General features: G+C 35.7%; 1 protein-coding gene across 3 annotated transcripts in view; it reads right to left on the reverse strand.

Moving 5' to 3' along the window:
- The window catches only part of LOC149772820 (uncharacterized), a 79,175-nt gene that overhangs the window by 16,017 nt on the left and 39,759 nt on the right, over nucleotides 1-23,399 (reverse strand). For all 3 annotated transcript variants that reach the window (XR_016417586.1, XM_089947244.1, XM_089947245.1), the window contains exon 2: nucleotides 13,874-14,185. Coding sequence is in view for 2 of the 3 variants with exons in the window: in XM_089947244.1 (XP_089803370.1) it covers nucleotides 13,874-14,185 (312 nt within the window). In the remaining variant the exon portion in view is untranslated. The remainder of the gene's footprint in view (nucleotides 1-13,873; nucleotides 14,186-23,399) is intronic.

Genomic DNA, 23,399 nt, shown 5'->3' on the forward strand with positions numbered 1-23,399 from the left:
ACGTGAGGTAGCCACTTTATTCCAGAACCGGGATTGGCTTTGAAGTGAGGTAGCCACTTTATCCCAGAACTGGGATTGGCTTTGACATGAGGTAGCCACTTTATCCCAAAGCCATGTAAGCATGTATGAGTATGTTCGAATTTTATCCTCGTCTTGTTATCGACGCAGCAGTAAATTATTTCTCGTAATTCACTAGAGTGAATTATCACTTTTAATTTACTTGGAAAATCCAGTAATTCACGGCATGGCATAAAATAAATATCGATTATCGATACTAGCATTTAAATGTAGTAGGGATCTTAAGCTATTTTACCAGCCCTAAGTACATTGCTACAGCTATTTTAAAAACCCTAAGTACATTTCTATAGCTATTTTACCAGCCCTAAGTACATTGCTATAGCTATTTTACCAACCCTAAGTACATTTATATAGCTATTTTACCAACCCTAAGTACATTTCTATTCGCATCAGAGTTAAATAAGTAACCAATTTATTATTATCAACTTAACACTGGAGTGTTTTTTATGTATCTTTCCTTTTGTTGGTTTAATGGCCCTTTTAAGAAAATTTCGCATATATGATGACGAGGAAATGGGAATTAAGTGCCTTCCCAAGGCAGCCAACCCTCCTTATTGACATAGTATTACGACTCTATGGTCTTAAAATAAGTAATAGAAATGAGCGAGAACAAACAAATTGTATAAAATTCAACTGAAGAGCATATTTCTGGTATGGACAAAAGAGCCAAAACTCTATCACCAGGCTGAAAACTCCTTTCCTTTGTATTTTTGTCAAACTTTAGTTTCATTTTCGACAGAATAAAGTGCAACTTAGTTCTTGCAACTTCACAGGCCTTTCACAAATTGTATTTAAAAATATAAATATAGTCGTGAAGATTAATTTCCGTATGAAAGATTTGAAATAAGTTTCTATTTTAACAAATTCAATCGTCCACAAATTAATTCAAAGGGACTAAATCCTAAGATTCATGTACTGATTCCCTAACAGCAAACAACAGTAAATGAACACATTTGTCGCAATCTTTTCCAGTACCAAAACAATATGAACGAATCACATTTGTCAAAATTTGATCAAATTCTTTCTAATGCCCTTTGGCTTTTGGGATGATTAGCAGAAGACTTAAACTGATGGATGCCAAATTCATGCATAACTTGCTTGGAAGTTCCAGATATAATATTTGACCCTTGATCCGATTGGAGAGATTTTTGTTTGGCCAAATTTAGTAAGAAACTTTATCAAAGCTTTTACTATTGTTTTAGTTGTAATATTACTCAAAAGAATTGATTCTTGGAATCTTGTAGACACATAAATTATGGTCAACAAGTATTGTTTGCCTGACTTGGTATTAGGTAAGATACCGACACAGTCTTAAAATATTCTGATAAATGGTTCTTCAAATGCAGGAATAGGTTGCAGATGCGCCTTAGGTATCTTCTGATTGGGGTTTCCTAAGATTTGACAAGTGTGACAAGATCTGCTTAGTTACAAAAGTCACTTATTTACAAACATCACTTTTAATTTTTGGTCCAAACAAGGCTTGTCAGTTACAAGTGAATAAAGCACAATCTTAAGCACAATCTTATCTCCAGCGACGTCACTGACTAGTAACGTTTACCCTCGATTGGCAAAGACTGCACTGCTCCGACCGTCCAAGGTCCTGAGACTAAGTCTGATAACAAATTTACACAATGGAGAGGAACATTATCAAAGCCGAACCGTACTCCCTGAATAAGAGCACTCTGATTAGAAGAAGACTTCTCAGAAAAAGGCAAAGTACCCGACACTAAAAGACTCTGAGAATTTCCTGTGCCACTTTGTTACTAAATACCTTTATTACGAAATGTGGCTTGGCTAGACCACCATATGTTCCAGTGTTATTAAGGTGATGTGTTTGGCGCACCAGAGTATTTTTGTAAGTGTTCATTTTCCTTTGTGAAAGCCAGTAATTTAGTTTGGTACTCGTATTAGGTCATAACCCTATTCAAGATTATGTCGTCCACTTGCGAATTGGCAGAGCTGGGTAAACAACTGGGATATGAAGTGGAACCCTTACGACAGTATATTAAGGAAGAAAAAATAGGGAGAGAGAGAGAGCGACATGCCGAAGATCGACAAGCCGAAAAGGAAAGGATTCAAGCTGAAAAAGAGAAATTGGAAATAAGCGCGCTTATTGAGAGAGAGAGAGAGAGAGAGAGAGACAGAGACAGAGAGAGAGCCAAGTGGGTTGCTAAATAACAGGGAAAAAATAGAGTTAGAAGGGGAAATCGAGAAAAAGAAAATAACGCGAATGGAAACTTTGGAGAGAGAGAAGTTAGAGTTAGAACGATAACAACTGGAGAGCGATAGGGAATCGCAACTGGGTAAATTAAACAGCCACAACTTCCAGTAGTCGAAGAAAATATGGATAACTTGGATAGTTACCTATTAAGATTCAAAAGATATGCTACTGCGCAAAAACTTAAAAAGGAAGATTGGGCATTACACCTCAGCACTTTGACTGAAAGGTAGGGCTTTAGAAGTGTACTCAAGGATACCTAGGATGCAGTGAATTACGATTTTGTAGAAGGACACATTGCTGCAAAGGTTTGAGCTCACTGAAAAGGGTTTTAAGGAAAAGTTCCGATTTAGTAAACCAGAAAAGGGAGAAAGCTTCGACCAGTCTGTATATAGGATATCGAATCACCTACTCCGTTGGATATCTTGCGGGGGAGTCGCAAAGACTTATGATGCGGTATGCTACTAATATGTAGTAAGGAACTATTCCTACACTTAAAAGGGAAAATGATCAATATTGCAAGTGAGATGGCTAAGCAAGCTGTTGTATTTGCGGACGCACGCGGAGGGGTTCTAAATGTGGTGGCCCGTGATATGAGAGCTCCTAGGGAAAGTAAGAAGATGAATTCATATAGGAGTAGTTTGGCATGAATTTTCCACAAAACCTAAAGGGGGAATTGCGTAGGTCAGATCAGACGGGATCTAAAAGTCAGGTTAGACAGAAAAGTCAGTGTTTTAGTTGCGGAGAGTGGGGATATATTTCTAGTGCATGTACGAAGCTTAAGAATGATCTACCAAAAACGGTAGGGGTTTCGTACATGGTAGGTTCATCAGCTTGTGTTGAGAGCAATGAAGGTAACACCAATCCAAATATGTTAAATGTTGCGGTACAGAGCGAGGGGTTAGTGAACGGGGTCAGAGCTTCAGTCCTTAGAGATACTGGGTGTAATACTGTCGTTGTTAAGCAGAGTCTGGTGAGGCCAGATCAATACCTGGGAAAAACAGTGTCGGTCAGAATGATGGACAATATCGCAGTACAGGTGCCGACTGCATGCGTCCATATCGAAATACCCTATTGGACAGGTGCGGTACCAGCATGTTGCGTGAAACTACCGTTGTATGATTTAATTATAGGTAACATAGAAGGAGTAGTGAATCCCGTAGCGCCCGGGTAAGCAATGGCCGATATCCCAACTTCCATGGCGATTGAAACTATATCGCAAGCCGCAGAGTTTAAGAAACCTTTGCCAAAGCTAAAAGAACCCAACGTCATACCAATGATAAATAAAGGGGCATTAATTGAAGAACAATCTGAAGACGAGTCGCTTTCGGTAATCAGAAAGAAAGCCGCTTCGGGGGAAGTCATGAAATGCAAAGGTAGGGGTAGTCATAGATGAAAATTTAACACTATTTTACAGAGCACACTACTCGTGAGACCATTCGATTTACACAGGTAGTGGTGCCATAGAACTATACACCGCATGTGTTGAAATTAGCACATGAGTCAACGATGGGGGTCATTTGGGGTCTAGGAAAACCAAAGACTGATTATTTATGGAGTTTTACTGGCCAGAGGTCCATGGCGATGTAACTGGATATTGCAGACCGTGTGACATTTGACAAAAAATAAAACACAATATAAAGAACGAGTTAAGCGCATACAACTAGGTAAAATGCCCTTGATTGAAAATGCATTCAAACGTTTGGTGGTAGACATTATGGGTCCTTACAGAACTAAAGAATAGATGCAACTTCACCATGGCCGATTATGCAACCAGGTACCCGAAAGCCATCGCTCTACCATCCATCGAAACTGAGCGAGTGGCTGAAGCCTTTGTGGAAATTTTAGCAGGCTAGGGCTACCGAAAGAGAGTTTGACGGACTGTGGGTAGCAGTTCACTTCAGAACTCATGGCGAACGTTAGTAGGCTTCTATTAATCAGGCAATTATGGACCACTCCATATCACCCAACGTGCAATGGGTTAGTTGAGTAGTTCAACAGAACACTCAACCAAATGCCGCGACGGATGTGTGTGGAACATCCGAACGATTGGGACAGATATCTCCATGCAGTGTTGTTCGCGTTCCGAGAGGTGCCCCAAGAGAGCCTATGATTCTCGCCCTTCGAACTCTTATATGTAGAACGGTACGAGGACCGATGAAGATTTTAAGACAGCTATGGTCGGATGATGTCGCAGATGACGAAACTCGAACCACATGCTAGGACGTATGCGATTTGAAGAAAGGTTCAGAGACTTGTGCAATAGCCAACAAAACGTTGAGGCAAGCTAGTGGTTGCGCCGCGCAGTATTATAATTCCAAAGCTCGCGATAGAAGATTCAAAAAGAGGGACAGAGTTTTGGTTTTACTTCCAAGTGATAGAAACAAGTTAGTGTTGCAATGGAAGGGTCCGTAGACCGACGAAGATGAAAAGGAAGGAATGAATTACACTATTGATGTAGGGGAAAAGTTCCGCATGTTACATGCTAACTTGTTAAAACTCTATTACGATCTAGCAAATGCGCAAACAGGACAAGGAGCTTTAAATGTGGTCCTTGTAGCCATCTCCAAGGATGATGATGAGGGACAAGAGTCCCTTACAGGGTTTAATTTGAATGGATTGCTCGAGCATGAAATGGGGAAGACTGAAGTCAATGTGAGTCCTGACTTGACGGAAAGTCAAAGAAATGAGGCCCGGGATCTCTTTGATAAATACCGAAACGTATTTTCGGACAAACCCGGTCAAACAGATGTTCTAGAACATAGTATTAAACTTACTTCACGTGAGCCATTTCGGGTCAAGGTTTACCCCATGCCTGATGCATCCAGATATATCATCGAAAAGGAAGTGGAAGAAATGCTAAAGTTGGGGGTCATATAGAAGTCAGGTTCCCCTTATATGTCACCTGTATTCTAGTTAAAAGAAAGATGGCACGAACAGGTTCTGCATCGATTTTCGCAACTTAAATAAACAGGCGGTATTTGACACCGAAACCATACAGATGTAGAGAGCATTTTCGTACGTATGGTAGGGCACAAAAATATCACGAAGCTAGATCTGACAATGGGATATTGGCAGATACCACTGTTGGTTGAAACAAAAGAAATGGCGGCGTTCGCCACTGAGAGTGAATTATGTCAGTTTCGAGTTTTACCATTCTATCTGGTAAACGCATGGGCTAGCTGCGTAAGGCTAATGCGAAAGGTGATGCAAGGACTTCAGCATGTAGAGACCTGTATCAACGATATCTTTATATATAGCAATACATGGAAAGAGCATCTGTGCGATGTTGCTGTGGCTCTAAATATATTACTTAAGGCTAAATTGACTGTTAAACTTGTCAAGTGCAACACAGCGAATGGAAGTTTAGGACACGTATTCGGGAGGGTAAACGAGTCGAAACCCGACCCCAAGAAACTTGCATCAATCAGGGATGCATTGCCACCCGAATCAGGTCATTCATTGGGTTAGCGGGATATTATCGCAGATTCATCCCTAATTTCGCGACCTTTGCAAGCCCTTTAACAGACCCGACTAAAAAGGGACAACCAAACAAGATTCACTGGGGTGAAAATCAGGATAGGGTTTTTACCACTCTGAAGAAGCTGATAACAGATCCCCCTTACTGAAATTGCAAGAACTAAACAAAGTGTTAATTCTAAGAACAGATGCTTCAGAGACAGGACTTAGGGCTGTGCTATTACAGGAACAGGATAGAGTCACACTCCAAGTCTCCTACGCCAGCAGGAAATTGCTTCCGAGGGAAAAGAATTAATCGGTGATATAAAAAGTGTGCATGGCAGTCGTCTGGGGAATAGATAAATTCCAAACATATCTCCATGACCGAGAATGCAATCTGGAAACTATCAACCACTTCCTTACCTCATTAAGGACAGCATTAATAATTTACGGTTGATGCGATGGGCCTTGGCTTTACAACCTTACAGATTCCGGATTGAAGCTATAAAAGACACGGAAAATGAAGGCGCAGATTACCTCAGCAAACGTTAAACCATTTTTATTAACCATATCATGTGATTTCGTAGTCTTAAAACATTGGTATACTTTTCTTGAAGGGGGAGGTGTGTTACGAAACACCTGATATGACTTGGCTAGGCACCATAGATTCCAGTATTATTAAAGTGACGTGTATGGCTCACCATAGTATTTTTGTAAGTAATTTTTCCTGGCATCGCGTGACGCCTATATTACTTGCGCTGTACGTGCCTAATACATGTTACCGCGCGCGACTATATATATATATATATATATATATATATATATATATATATATATATATATATATATATATATATACAAAATCAATGGTATGTCATTCGTACATTACAGAAAGTCGTACATAAGGAAATATTTCAGGGGTTTTGATATTGGTTCGATTGAAACGCTCATATTTTAATAATCTGAATGATAATCAGAAAGCAGATTATTTGGCAAATAATTACATGTGAATAACTAGGTGTGGATAACTGGGTGCGGGCTAACTTGATGTATCTAAAGGCCGCTGTAGTAAGGAGAGATGAAAGACCTCCAGGAGAAGTGCCAACGTGTGTGCGCATGGAAGGCCTCGGTGGTTAAAGTGACCGAGCCGGGAAAGCGGGTCAAGAGCATCATATGAAATGTCAAGCAAGCATTGGTCATATGTATGAGAAATGTCAGTATAGTGTTTGACTATTAAGAGAAATGTCAGTATAGTGTTTAACTATAAGCGAAATGTCATAGTGTTTGACTATAAATAGAAATTTCAGTATAGTGGTTGACTATAGAGACAAGAGGCATGGTAGTGTTTGACTAAGATAATGTCACAGAGTCACTGAATATTCCAAATAATTATTTATTTGTTCTTCTTCGTTGTTTTCCACTGGGCCTCTACTATGCACTCTTGTATTTTTCATTGCTTTATTTTATAATCATTAGCACGAGAGGATAATGTATTTTTCATTGTCACTCACATCCGTGTTTGTTATTTCTTTAATCCCATTCAGTCTCAAAGAGTGATAGCTCGATTACGTTAGAAACTTAAAATTTTAATATGGATATGATTGGCAGAATCACAAATGAGTGATACAGTACCCTCCGACATGAATGGTTCTTAATTCTCTATAATAAAATCAGACTGGGGTTTGTTTGACCAAATAAATCTATTGTTTTCAATACATGACCGTGACCCTTTAGAAAGAAGAACATTTGGAATAGGTCTACCTTAATTCAGTTGCTTCTTTTGCAATCTGTAGCAATCAGAAATTACTTGCTCCTTCTTTTCGCAATAGTTACACATAGATAGTGATACGGATTTCGGATCAATCGCATCAGAAATTTGATACCCAAAAGTTGTGCCCTACTGAGATTTGGAAGTGCTCGTTTGAGCTTTGATTTAGTTAACAAGATGGCTGTTGAGTGGAACACTTACTAACAAAGAGACTTTCAGCTAAGGAATACTCATCAGCTTTACGAGCAGCATTTTCTAAAATTTCGACCTTGTTCTTGATCAAGGTATGTCTTAACGTCACTATGGATGCAATTCTCTTTAACTAATGAGGTTTTCGCAATCTTGACCATCTTGCTGGCTAAGCACCACCTGCCAAATAATTGCGCTTTTTCTCTTGCAAATTCAAAATATGCTTGTACAGTTTATTTGTAAGCGTGGATGTTCTTTCCACTTTCCAGCTGTAATTCGTTTCATCGAATTTGAAATTCATTTCCTTCTTTTTATCTTTCTCTCTGTATTTCTCTCTTCTTTTTCGCGCTGCATCTTTATTTGCATTAATATATCTTTTTATTCCCTCTCTTTCCTCTTTCGGCAACTGCAATTGTATTTGTATCTCTCTCTCTTTCTCATTCTCCGATTTCATTTGTTTTTCTTCTTTCTGAAACTGCATTTCTCTCTCTTCTTTCTTCAGCTTTTTTTTTTCTTAATTTCTTTCTTCCATGTTAATTTCAATTCCATAGCTTGCAAGTTAGAGCTTGATAAAGACTTGCTATTTAAATCTAAAGCACTTTTATCAAACTGTTCTCTTATTCCAAATATTGGACAAAATATTTTATATTTGTTGCTTCGTTAAAGAACCCATTGTCTCAGAAAAAAACATATCTTCTGGCATTCTAGAGCAGGTCGTCCTTTTACAGAGAATCTAATCATTCCTGGGTAGGAATTTAATTTTTTTCTGAAATATGGTTGTGAAATTCGTATTTCAAGAATGAATGTAAAAATTCAGAATAAACTTTAGTGATATTTTAAAAAATGTCAGTGCTGGAAGTGTTATGCCTTTGGTGGCTTGTGTCATGGTTATGTGCCCACAGACTTTTGTTGAATCAATGATACAATCCAGTAATCTACACTTATCTGAATTTCACTATAATTCACAATTAATGTATCTTCAAAAAAATATAGTTTTAGATGATGTGCACTTTGTAGTTCCAGTGAATAAATAATTTGAATATATAAATTCGTGCCCAAATGAAATACTGAACAGAACAATAATACAACTGATTCTGCTAAAATCTTACAGCACGAATAAATAATTTTTGTGATAAACAATATTATATAGTCCTTTACCTGACCTCAGGTCACAATTAGCATTTTATATAAACAAAACTATTAACTATTAGAAAAGCTCATTTTGGAAGGTTCCAAATGTTTACAAGATAAAATCTAGGTTGTAATTAGAAAGTCTATTACTAAAATTATAATAAAGGAAAGGATAAACACAATGTCTCTGGAAAAGATAATGATCCTAATAGCTAACCAATACTCACAGAGAAACAAATAGTTTTGTATTAGTTGTTTACAACATTTTAAAAAACTCAATCATTCAGGTCATGTAGAAAATGAATTTGAGCTTGGACAAGGATTACAGTTATGTTAAACCGTTCAATCACATATCCGTTCTTGTCTGAGTATTTGTAATGTTTACTTCTCGAAAAAATCCTTGACCTTTTGTTTAAATTATTTCTATATGAACCGGTGTCATTTTAGATTCTTGTACATTCAAGATTTCTTTAAAATCCCCGTTTATGTCATCTCCCATTTTCAATTTTACCTAGCGTGTTTTGAGAAGAAACCTAAATCGCTCAACATGTATTTGTGTCCATCGTTGTGTTTTTCAGATGCTTGCATGCCAACTATCCAACGGCCTCAGGTCATCCTAGTGATTATCAGATCCTTTAATACTAAAATTATTTCTCTCTTGTCTTGTTAAAATTGTTCACATTAATTGTTGATATTTGCGAAAAAATACACCTACTGAATCAGAGTAAAGATGACAACAACAAAATATCCAGAGAGTATTTGCGAGCAATATATTTGCTTCAGGTATTATCCGAAAGCCAATATAGCGGCCGTCTAAAACATAAACTTGTATTTTAGTCAATTTGCAATGCTATTTTATTTCTCAGATCTATGTCATTTTTATTCTATTCCTAGGGTTCAGGCAGCTACAGTTACTTCATACGCTGAGTCACCATGAGTTATTTTAGATACAGCTTTTGTCCTATAAATTACTTCTCGTTTTGTATAAAGTCACTGGAAATTGACCTTTACAATATCTTAAGATTATGTCGTAAATAAAGAGAAAGAGAACTTATTCATTTATTGGTATAAAAATACCTAATTTGTTCATTCCCTATACTATAGTCTTTAAACCATCATACTTTTATCTCAACGTAATCATTATTGAATATTCTACTTGTTTTCTGATTCACTGGAGTATAACTTTGTGATGTTTGAAATCAACAAATTTACACGTTTATCTTCTTGAACGTTATTCTTCAACATAAACAGCCTTGACTACAACCGCATCGAAACTTTAAACAAATTGTGATCATATATTGATACTGACTTTGTCGCTTTAATGTTAAACTCGCAAAATATTTACACCTCTCTGAAAACTGTGGAATTAAAGGCAATCTTGGTGCCATTTTTTGTTATCTGTTATCTGTCACCAGTTTAAATTGTTATTTTTAGTTCTATCCTTCTCTTGTTCAATTTGTCTGCTTGTGTTAATAGAGACTACTCAAAACTTTTACGTTGTTTGTTTGTTGCGGTACTAGTGAACTATACATTAGATATTTTGTAAACGTGTGTTTTCAATCCCAAATGATGGGTCTGAATATTTTACTGTGCCATGAACGGCATATCTTTACCTCTAGCCATCAGTGAATTTGATGACTATGTACTAATTTGTCTGAAACATTGTTTTTCAGTTCTTTGATTGTTTGAGAGTTTTTTGTTTGTTTCATGCACGTGTTTTTATGGTTCTTGTTTACACATACAGCTTTGAAACTTGAAGTGTCTATGCAGTGCATGTCAGCAATTCAAGTACGCAATTCTAAATCACTATATTATTGTGGAAAGACATGTTTGTTGCTTTAATTATATCATTCGTAATTTCTTATATATAATTATATATATAATGCTAAGCAGTGAATTACTTGATTTTCTAATTAAAATAATATTGATATTTCACTGTAGTGAAAAAATAATGTTTTGTTCATTACATGAACTACTTTTTGGGGTCAGAACATACTTCCTATTTTCTTGCGCGCTAATATAAAAAAAACAATTATAAATTGATGAATTACTTGTGGTTATTTTCTTATTAATAATCCCTGTCTGTTATCCTTGAAACTTGTAGACTGTTATTCTGGAAAAGTCAGTTAAATTTTATCCATCTGATGTGGAACTAATTTTGTGCGCAGGCACACATATCACAGCAGAACATGTACCGTAAACAGCTGACATTACCGTAAAAAAAATCTGCTAATTCACTGTGTCACAAACATTAGGTAGCCAACGTATGTGAGCATACAATAAAAAGAATATTTGCATGAAACCAGTGAATAACGGATACATTTCATCTCGTGGGTGACAAACTCTAGTATTTTCACTCATGGCTTCGCAACGTTTCAAAATACTGAGTTTTTCATCCACTCGATGAAATATATCCTTTATTCACTCGTTTCAAGCAAATATCATATATATCAGTCCGTATATTTAATTTTAGATCTGCATTAGCTGATACATTTTTATGCTCCAGCCTCACTACATACCAAGCCTCGCAGGCTGACTTGGATTTAATTTTTTGATATCTTGGTGGTAAAGCTAACTTTCTTAAATTGATTATTAAATTGACATAATCAATCGTTTTAATGTTCATTCTTTAATATGTTGGACCCACATAATCCGAAATCGTTGACGCTTTTTAATTTGTTTTTATGAAACCTTAATTTTAGATGCATCTAGATGCGCCATTAAAAACGTTCGGAAGGACTTTTATGTTGGCCAACTTTATGAAAATGACCTTTATCAAAGACATCAAGAGCAGCGTCTATTTTGATATAATAGTTCTTCCGATCATTAAACTCAAAATATGAGTAAAATGAATGCTTAAATTTGTTTTGAATATATGTATTCCTTGCCATAAAAAATTAATGTTTCCACTGTAATGTTTCTTATACACCAATTCGCATATGCTAAGTATGTTTAATTTGCATTGTTTGTTATGTTTTTTTTAAATATATTTTGTACAAATTTCATTATATCCCATGGATAATGAAACATTGTATATTGGACTTGACCTTGTCCAAAATCAACTTCAGTTTCTACTTGACCTGAATCATTAATTTTGGTTCCGTAAACATGTTTATCTCAATCTTGGTATAGACCTTTGCAAATTCCCAATGAATTGTCTGGTCCTCCAGTTATTAACTACATTTTAATTGCAATTTTAGTAATTGACTTATAATTATAATTAAGATTTAATATTGTAAACATCTGTAACCCTCCATAATGAAATTTTCCATTAAATAATCTTTTTTTTAAAGAAAATGCTAATTGTTGCCAGAAGCTATCTAAAGGACTATAAAATCTTGTTTTTGCAGAAATTATGCATTCGGGCTTTAAGATCGTAGCAGCATCAATTGTTTTATGTTGCTTCCAGTAATTCATATTGGTTGGAATTAATTTATTCAAATTATTTAATTCAAGTGATTCTTCTCTGGAAATACAAAGTGCTCTTCAAATATAACCTTCTTGGAAATATAGACTTGAATTTATAGTGAAATTTCAAATAATTATTTAATTCTTGGATTGTATTATGGTGATCCAGAAAAGGACTGTTGGTTGACACAGTGCCATTACACGGGTAAACACGGGAATATCAACACTTTCCGCATTGGATTTATTTGGATTTATACTAAAGTTAATTAAGAACTTTAATCATAAGGATTTGTGTATGAAATTCTATGATTAATTGGAAGTTAATTCGCAAAACCATTAGTTTATTTTATTATATTTTCACGTTGTAATCTAGGGAAAAAAGTATTTGCTGAATTTTAAAAAGCTTGTTCATTCTCACTATTTTGTACTACTTATTTTAAGACCATAGAGTCGTAATAGATTAAAGATTATATTTTTGAAGGATTACAGCTAGAATTGTTATGTGTATTTAATTTAATTGTCTGTCTGTTAGTTTTAAATTTTATATATTTATTGTAATGTAACATTGTTTGCCAGACTTGACCTTCTTCAAAATTTAATTCTTTTCTGCTTGACCTGATTGACTTTTTAAAAAAAATATATTTCATTTATGTAAACAACTAATAATAGCTTCATTATTCTCTGTGTATACGCTTAATACCGGGATTATTATTCAGGTAAACAAAGAAGGAGTAATTGTGTTGATCAGGGTCAGTGTTTTTGAGATTCGTAAGTTCATTTTATAGGCTATTGTGTTGTAAATAATCAATGCTCATTAGATCATTCTAGAAGGTTATTTTCCATTACGTAATGGTTGTATTTAGAAAATGCTAATGGTGACCTGATGTCAAACAGAGAACTATAATGTCATCTGGCTTTCAGGATTTTACCAGTCGCGCCTTGATGTCTAGCACTTTAAGTTGTAATATGTTGTGACCAGTTTGGACTGAATATTATTTTCTTCACATTATTGAATTCAAGTGATTATTTTCTTTGGAAATACAAAAGTGCTCTGACAAGATTCTTGGAAAAGAATATTCATTGGAATTTATATTGAATATAAACCTGTAATAATCTTTTCTGTGATTCAACAAGAGACTTGATACATCAGCACTTCTCAGGCTATAACAGACAAGTCATCCCTTTAAACTTTGGATTTCATCGGCACTTATACTGGGTTTTATTCAGGCCGTTTTATTACTAGGACTTGTGTCTTTAATTCTTAGATTATTTTTGGATTTAACTCGCAATACCGTAAGTTCTTTTATTTCATTTTTCACTTTGCGTTCTAGAGAAATAAATTATTTGTTAAATTTTACAAAGGTTGTTGTCTTCACTCTTTTATGTTACTTATTTTAAGTGCATAGACTCGTAACAGAATAAAAAAGTGTTAAGACAATATATCATTATAGCAACAAACAAAGCAAATCGAACATTTATCTTTGATTTTTCTGTGCAATTAGAATATTCTTTTGTCGTGTTACACATAGGCCGAGACAACTGAAATATCTGAGCTTAAGATGTAGAAACACACACACACACACAAACACACACACACACGAACGCACACACACACAACTTACTGATAAAATAGTGGAAGGTAACTGTATCATAGGATTTTCCATCACTGCAGCTCCAGTTTCCCAGATCAGATGACGTATATCCCGTCATGTTTACACTAAGCAAGATGGATTTTTCTGTTTCTATGCAGGTAATGTTGAGTCTGCTATCGTTGGACTTCATGATACACCCAGTGGTCATGGTAACCTTCTCCACGTTATCTTGGTGAATTTGTATTGAACTTCTTTCTTCTGGGTCACTCACTCTGCAGTCCATACCAATTTCATAATATGTTGCAATTCTATTGTAATCAAAGAATACCTTTGATGACGTGGCTGGAAAAAAAAAAACATTATATTTAATTCTTAGTAGGTTAATATAAAATACCATATCTTCTATCATTAGCATATAGCGGTAACATTGTTATTTCCCTTGAGCAACGATCTGTCCTGTCCGCGAAATATCTTGTCATCGCTTCTTATCTAAGCTGCCTGGAGGATTGTATTGAATACAGTATGTCTAGGTTCTGTGGAAAAATGGTGTAGAATAGATAACTTATTTCTTTGGCGCACCTACTGGATATACTTAAAGCATAATCGAATAAAGAGAAACCTGGATAAGCTGCTTAAAGGGTTTGATTCAAAAGCTGCAGGCTAAATAAGAGATTAGATTATTACATAGTTTACTGTTTTCCTATGCGTAAATTTTTGAAAGAGGTTTGAAACAAAATTGTATTGTGTAAAGTTAGCCTTTAGGCTGAGTGTTATAACAGCTTGGCATTCTAATCTGCTTAAACGATTTTCTTTAATCTTTCAAGTCAAAATAATTGGTGACTTTAGATATAAAGATTTTTTCCACCCTGTCTCCTGGGTTTTGTTGCTTTATTTTTCTCTTAAAAGTATGTATTTTAAATTTTAACTTTGGGTAGAAGATTATCACTGTTATCGCCATAAGATCTGATAGGATTTTATTAACCTTTACGAAACTAAATAAATGGAAAATGGAGATGCGCAAAACGGTTTCAATTCTTTTCTTCTATTTTACTTTTTGTTTGGGGATGGGTTCTCTGGTTAAATCTGTTTAAAATGTTTCATACAGTCGCTGGGATGTGGAAATAAGTAGTGGGAGTAGTTTTCGGAATAAGTAGTGGGAGTAGTTTTCGGTAAATTTATAGGAACCTCCAAATTATTAAACCAACATTCGTGATGTATATAACAACTGTTGCAAGAATCAAGAAATGTTACATGGGAGTTTGAATGGTCAGGTCCCGACGGCATACCGTTATCAACATTAGGTCACATGTAAGAAACTATTCTGATTCCAACCGTATAATTACACATGTCTTTACTGGGCGTGAAAACACAAATTTATAAATACATCTGACAGTGACCAGAGTGACTATATAAAGCCCAGGAACTGCTGCTGAATTATAACTTAGAAACTACTCAGATCCGCACAATATATATCTATCTATCTGTCTGTCTCTCTCTCTCTCTCTCTCTCTCTCTCTCTCTCTCTCTATATATATATATATATATATATATATATATAGAGAGAGAGAGAGAGAGAGAGAGAGAGAGACAGACAGACAAAGAGAGAGAGAGATAATTATAAACATACACCAGACAGAACGTAAAGTGCTATCCCGGGATTCAATGGCAGAATGCTTAATAATAGACAGAATTCATATTTTAATACAAATAATGATATCATATAGGTAAGAGTATTTTTAATGCGTACTCGATGGAGATTCGAACCTATGTCCGCGGGTAAACGGCACCAATAAATAAATAAATAAATAAATAAATAAAAAAAAAAAAATATATATATATATATATATATATATATATATATATATATATATATATATATATATATATATATATATATATATATATATATATATATATATATATATATATATATATATATATATATATATATATATATATATAATAGTCGAGCCTCGATAATCGGGACTCCGTTAATTCGGAAACCTCGCTGTCCGGACATAATTCAACGGGAACGGAATTCCTAAAACGTTAATTTGCTCCGTTAATAAAGAAATCTGCGTTCCGGATCCGGAAAACAAAATCGGGCACCAAAGTGTAAAATTACTTTAAAACTTGTATCAATAGTCCGGAAATAATCTGTCCAAAAATAAGAAAATTCGAAAATCGTATATGAAAATAGTTAGTCGGCTATTACAGATTCACCTACGCAAATTTGTAGGTGTGTCAATGTATCAATATCTGACTGGTCAAATTCTAGTGGTATGTTAAAGTTATCAATTCATCACGTGATCATGTGTGTGGAAAGGCTAAGTAGCGTGACCATATTGTAAACAGCATCTGTATATACCATGTCTATTTTAGATAGTCGCCGACGGGGGTGTTAATAATTAAAGAAACACACTGGGATCAAATCCTCCCCGCTTTTTTACATACCATATGGCAAATAAATTAAGTGTGTCATTAAGCCTCTTCGCTGTTTATCAATTGTATGTAACAATCATTTTATTGATGGCTGTACAAAAACAGTTGATTGATTTAAGATATGGATAGTATGAAGCTTCATTTCCGAATAAAATGGGGACGTCAATAATCAGCTCATTAACTGCTATAACAGCTGTAAAGTACGACTTATAAACATGACTGTATTTTATTAGTTTACCATAACGCATTTAACTGTGAGATATCAGTTTATATTCGTTGTACTTTTTACATATGTTATGGCGACACCAACAAGCAAGCGTAGACGAGTAGAAATACCGGTCAGCATAAATAAGATTTTTCAGCACAAAGAAGATCACCCAAAAGCTACCATTCAAGATATACGCCAGCATATTATAGCTTACTCATCCTTATATATTGGCAAGTCGATAGTTGCGGACATCATGAAACACAAGGACAAATGGTTGTCCGTAACTGCCCTAACCCTCGCTTGCTACGCCAAATATCAACTAGTCGATGATGCCGTCTTCATGTGCTTAGTAGTCATGTCGGCCCACCACGCCGCCATCAACGATGAAATGCTCATTGCCAAGGCAAAGATATTCGGAGACCAACTCAGTATCTCTGACTTTGCCTATTCTCGTGGTTGGCTACAACGCTTCAAGAATCGGAGGGGCATCAAACGCAAATTCTGTGAGGGAGAAGCAGAGAGTGCTGACATAAGCAAAGTGCAGGCCGGCAGAGAAGAACTACAGCGACTACTGCAAGACTACGACCAACAAGACATATTCAACCTTGAGGAAACTGGATTTTTTTTCTCCGACTGGGGCCAAACTACAGTTTAGCAACCCACAACATTATAGGAAACAAAAAGTCAAAGAATAAGATCACCGTGACGCTCACTGCGAACTCAACAGGTACCATCTAATTGAAACCATTTGTCATCACTAAAGTCAACAGACCTAGGTGTTTTGGCAAAACTTATAACCCAGATACATACGTGAGATACAGACACAACCGCAAAGCTTGGATGACGGCAGAACATTTCATCGACTGGTTGAATGACTTCGATAGAGATGAGGGAAGCCAAACGTAACGTCATCTTAATTGCAGACAACGCTGCAAGCCACACACAAGGAGAGATTCGATTACGCAATGTAAAACTACACTTCCTTCCGCCAAATACAACGGTACACATTCAGCCAATTGACGCTGGCATAATACATGCATTCAAGGCTTACTGCAGGAAAGAATTGGTTAGCCATTAAATTGACTGTGCTGTGCAATTGGAGAGAGACTCTTGGGGAGAAACTCTCGGTAAGTTCGAAGCTTCGGTTTGGCGTTATTGACCTTATTTTTTCGTTTTCGTGGGAGGCTTTAATTTTTCAAAAATGACGTTCTAGCAAAAGGTCTGTTTACCTCCTCTGCTGCTAGAGTATCTCTTGGGGTTAGTTTATTTTGTTACTTTTCTGGCGTTTGTGTTTTTCCAATTTTGTATGCGCGTTTTGTTTACCCGTCTGGAATTTTATTTCTGATCGCACCTCCTCTGCTGAAATAATTAGATCATTTTCATATATCAATAATATGGCACCAAGTGCTGAATCTTATACAGCTCGATTAGCCAGAAAAAGATTAGAAGCAATCAAAAAGTGTTTGCCTGTTCGTGATTCTCTTAGACAAAAATTTCAAGAACGTCAAGAAGCACAAATTGAATAGCGGAAGGTGCAGAAAAATTATTCAAAGTTACTGAAAGAGTTGTAGAAGCTACAGAAGGTCTTCTTCCAACGTTAGAGCGGACTGATACAGATACCAAAAAAACATAGCAGAAAGAGCTAAGAAAACAAAAAAAAAACTTTAAAAACACTTCCAACTGATATAGCTGCTGCTCAGCCACCCACCCCCCACCCACCCCCGCAGATGACGAAATACTTGAAGATCTTAGTGAAATAAAAACAGCTCTCACACCAAAACTAAACCTAGAAGAGGAGGAACCCAAAGAACAACAGGTTAGGAAGCTTGAAAAATTTAATGATATGGCCATTAAGGCAATAGAAAAAATAGGAACAGGAGAGTTATCTAAACTTAATGCTTTTACGGCTTCAAGTTATAGTTTTTGGAGATAGATATTTAAAACTTGAACATAAGAAATCTGTGAGTAAAGAAACATGGTATAAGTGGATATATCAAATAAAATTTAACAAAGATCGAATATCAAGTGATGATATTATATATCAAGCATATAGAGATGAAACAGATAAATATCTTTTAGGTGCTCAATTTTCTCGACGACAACCTTCTCAACAGCAACTTCATCCACCGTAGCAACGAATAGAACGACAACAAATACAATCACAGTCTCCTCAGTCACGAATTCCTCGGCCACAACAAAAACCAAAACCTAAACCTAGATACATTTTTACTGATAAAGCTCTTGGGTATTTTGCTGAAAATCAGGATAAATTAATTGACCTTGCTGAGAATGAATATCACAATAGAAGAAATATTTAAAATCTGAGTACATTGCAAAAGTATCACCCGAATATTGGATTCCTGTAGTATATTTTGCTGCTAAAAATTCAGATGTTAAATTAAAGGATCCAGAATATATCAAGTTTAAACAGATTGTATAAAAGAAGCAACAATAATTTTATAGCCCAGACGGCTACCCTGGCGCTACAGGAAGTGGTTTTTCTGTCTTGACTAAATCAGGAGGAAGTGGTCTTCTTTCTTGTCCTGACAGTGTTCTTACCGACGTAGATAGATTAGAAGTTCTGATCGGAGGAAAACGTGCAGAAAATAATTCGCCGGAAATTATTAATGAAATATCTGATATTTGTCGAAGATTATTCCCTGATGGTATTATGGATCGCAACATTTATCGTTCTCTTAATGATGAAAATGCTGATGATTATCACAGCGACTAAACAATTAATTAATCAGTATATAAAAATGATTATACACACTGCTCAACGTGGGCCTGTAATAGTCAGGGTAGTAAATTCACGACTGCCAGCTTACAAAGCAATTAACGGGGATGAACTGGTGATGTTGTTCAAGGTATATTAGAAGGATGGCTCAAAAAGCAATAATGATTGCAAAACAATTAGGGATGAAGGATATTGTGGCTGTTTGTGATAAAGGCATCGGCACTATTAGTAATCTTGCTGGTAAAACGTTCTCGACAATCAAGGATAGACTAGCACGGTTAAATTAGACGAATACCACAGAAACCAGTGAAACTGGCCAGTACCGAAATTATGCCTGCAAATGTCAGCAAAATAATAAATCAAGCCGCAAATCAAAAACTAACGGAATTGGCTGCTAATGAAGTTGTACACACAGAGTTAGCTAATGAAATTATATCGACAAATACACGTTTTATTTCAGGAAGTGGTCTTCGTGTTAGACGACCATGATTTAGATCATGGCAATTATAGTAAAATGTTTAAACGTGTATCCGATCCAGCGATCGATATAGACGTACCAGTTCTCAAAGATGAATCAATACGCGATTATCAATTTTATTCCTACGACGCACGGTAACCAAATCAACGTGGAAGAATCGAATTACAAGTTCAGGATACAAGTAGATATTTCTTACCCGTTGAAGCGTTTATTGAAATAGAAGGTGAAATTATAAAAAGGTTGTTTGAGAGTACCACCTACATGATTGATGGAAGAAATATTGAATCAATTCAAAATGACGTTGATGTTGCTACAACAATAATAGGTTTAGCAAGATATTCAGATGATTATACAAGACCAGCCGGTCCACAATGATGTTCACCAAAGACAATTCTGATCAACCAGACAGCAGACAGTATACTATAAGACGACCAAGAAATTTTGCCGATAACGCCGACGCCGAGGCTGATGTATGACCGATTGTTCATGATGATAGTCCAAATTAATACTTAGGATTTTTAACACGACGATTTATGTTAAGAGATACTCGGAGAAGATTTTCAAGCGTAATTCCATTATCCCACATCTTTGGATTTTGTAGAAATGTTAGAAAAGTTATTTTTAGGCTTAAACATACAATTGCACCAGCACGAAAAGCTACCGACGATGATGCACTCTGGAGACCTGCTGGTGATGCTGGTAAAGTAATACAGACACAACTTTCATTATGGATGCCGATAATGACCCCATCAATTGCTGAAGAACAAAAATTACTTTATTTTATGGATTCAGGTAGTAAATCATTGTCATTATGGTTGACAGTAACTACAGACAGTATCCAAAGTAATATTGCTGAGTTGTTCACATGGCATATTGCTTCACAACAGGGTGTTTCCGCACCAGGACATAAATTTGTTGCTTTTGAGGAATTTACGCGAATAAACTCACAAACACGTAATCACATGATATTTGACAAACTTGGAGTTAACGAAATTTCTTTGCGGATAAATGGACATCAAGAACCAGCTGAAGATGTATTGTTAAAGTTTGATCAAAATGACATAGCGCGTGCATATCATCGTTTGATGTCGTTCATGGGACGTGATCAGAATATAGATACTGGTTTACAAATATCACAGCTAGATTTTACAAATCTGTATCCGATTTATTACTTTTCGCTGGAACATCTTGATTTAATATTCACTTTCGAGCTCAAGTAACACAACCTCATGTTGCCGTTGCTGGTCCACCAGTTGTTCATGATAACTACAGAGCAATTGCAGTTATTCTTTCAGATAGATCAATGTTACTTGAAGGCGCTGGTGGAAGAATGCGAGTTATTGACGCTCCAGTAAAAACATGTAATAAATCACTTATCATATTATAAAAATGTCGTATAGTCACGTTGGAGTTACTCTGACTTCCGGTCAGGTGAAAAAATTACAATCAAAACTTGCGAGTAAATGCGGAACAAAAATATCACTAAAAAAGATCAGATTTATAATGGCGGTCCAAACAAATTATCATTAACCAAGAATCAACTTAAACATTTTAATAAAGCCTTGGAATCAAGAACGGCAGTTCAACATCATCTTTCTCCGAGCGCTATTAAAGATATGGTTAAAGTTGGTGGTATATTTCCACTTCTTGCAGCTATACCAGGATTAATATGCGCTGCAGCTCCAGTTCTAGCAAAAACAATTGGACTTGGTACTTTAGGTGGTGTTGATTCAGGTCTTGGAAAAATGTTATGGATACAATAATTGGAAAAGGATATAAAAAAGGGAAGGAGTCTGAGATTACCGGGAACCCGTTATCGGGGGAAAGGTCTGAGACTTCCAGGAACACTTCGTTAGCAAAATTTCGATTTACTTCATGCCACCAAAAAAATTAAATATAAAACATTTTAGATGCGTTTTTATGCGAGACCAATTGCCAAAACAACCAAACAATTTTGAAACAGGAATCACAAATCTTGATAATACTTCAGGTCCTGGTACTTATTGGGTGGCATACGCAATTGATCCACGTGGAATCGTTTATTTCGATTCATATGGACTTCCTCCACCAGTTGATGTTTTAAAATATATAAAAACAATAAAAACTCCAGTCTGGTATTCATCATTGCAAACACAAGTACTGACTGATCCACCAATGTGGTCGTGAAGTAATTAATGTACTTGACGCTATATCAAAGTCTTCCAATGCTGCACCTCATAAAATCGTGCATAATTATACAAGTAACCGCGTCGTTTTAAACAGATCTTAAAGTATAATGGTTAATATTTACGGAAGATCTTCTTCTACCAGCGTTATCACCGGAGGAAAGAAAAAAAAGATATTTATTTGTCAAATTACGCGACTAAAGATGAACTTGCTGATATTATGAACCTCTCTGGAGTTAGCCGAGATGAAGTTGTTATTTTTCAGGATAAATACGGTGTTTTAAAAACGAGCAACATTAAATGGAATGACATAGTTCGCAGATTTCCTGGTGCTGACTACATTCCAGTATTTACCGATGACGGAAAAATCAGAGATTCAAACATATCATTCGCAACACTTAGAAATGAAATTGCAAGAAGCGTTGCTAATCGTTTGCGGAACACCGGTGACACAATGACGGGCGAACTCAAATCAACGGAAATAAAATAGTTGTTTTAAAAGATCCAACATCTGATGAAGATTCCGCGACAAAAAAATATGTGGACGTTAACTACAGTACCGTAGATGGTAAATTATCCACGTTGCGGGCCGAGTATGACGTTCACGTAGGTGCGTTTACAAATCTCCGTAGACACGTTAGAAAACTCAATGAAATCGCAGATAATTTCTTTGGCACTCAGTTGACTGTTGACGTAAAACTCGTCAATATTAAAACAGCTATATCAGATTTTGAGACGATTAAAAAAACACTAGAAGATGTCGTAAGTGGAATTCCTAATATCGTTAACAAAATTAATCTGATTAAAATCCCCCACGGGCAAATTACCAGCATAGTATACACTGTATGAACTGGATTCTCAGCATGGTCACAGCAAAATAAAACTCAAACACACTGCAGAAGTCACAGATGTGTACAGGCTGTCTGTGTTCAGTGCTGCAAAATTTGAAATATTTTCTATGTATCTCTGGCGGCATTCAACCGATAATTTTTCTGGAGTTGTGTCTTTCATATTAAATAAGGGAGATGAAGAAATATTTATTCTGGAAGCAGCTGATAAGAAATTAACCGCAACATCTTACTGTTGGCGTCTGGAATTTGTGGCTCTGAAACACCTTAATTGGTTACTGTGTAAAATATAATGATTACCTCAATCGACGTTCAAAAGTGTAGGTACAATCAAGCACTTGAATGTCAAACAATATTAAAATATATCGTCGAACAATACGTGTTAAAAATAAAGAAACGTGTGGTTATTGATGATATAATTGTTTATTCAGTGTCTGCTGTTGCTGCTAGAACCGGTGTTTTATTATCAACAATAATAATGATGGCACCAGTAGTTGTAACAATCTGTATTTCAACTACAACAAAAATTAGACGGTGTTCTCAATATCATTGCAACAAAAAAAAATGTACTTGCCCAAATGAAAAATTGCATGATTATATAATAAAATTACACACAGCGACATTAGCGTATTCAAAATTATCCTCGTTATTATTAACGAGACTTAGTGAAGGAAAACT

Source organism: Sinohyriopsis cumingii, unplaced genomic scaffold (assembly GCF_028554795.1).
Source record: "Sinohyriopsis cumingii isolate HCF-2022 unplaced genomic scaffold, ASM2855479v2 utg001164l, whole genome shotgun sequence".
NCBI classification, from domain to species: domain Eukaryota; kingdom Metazoa; phylum Mollusca; class Bivalvia; order Unionida; family Unionidae; genus Sinohyriopsis; species Sinohyriopsis cumingii.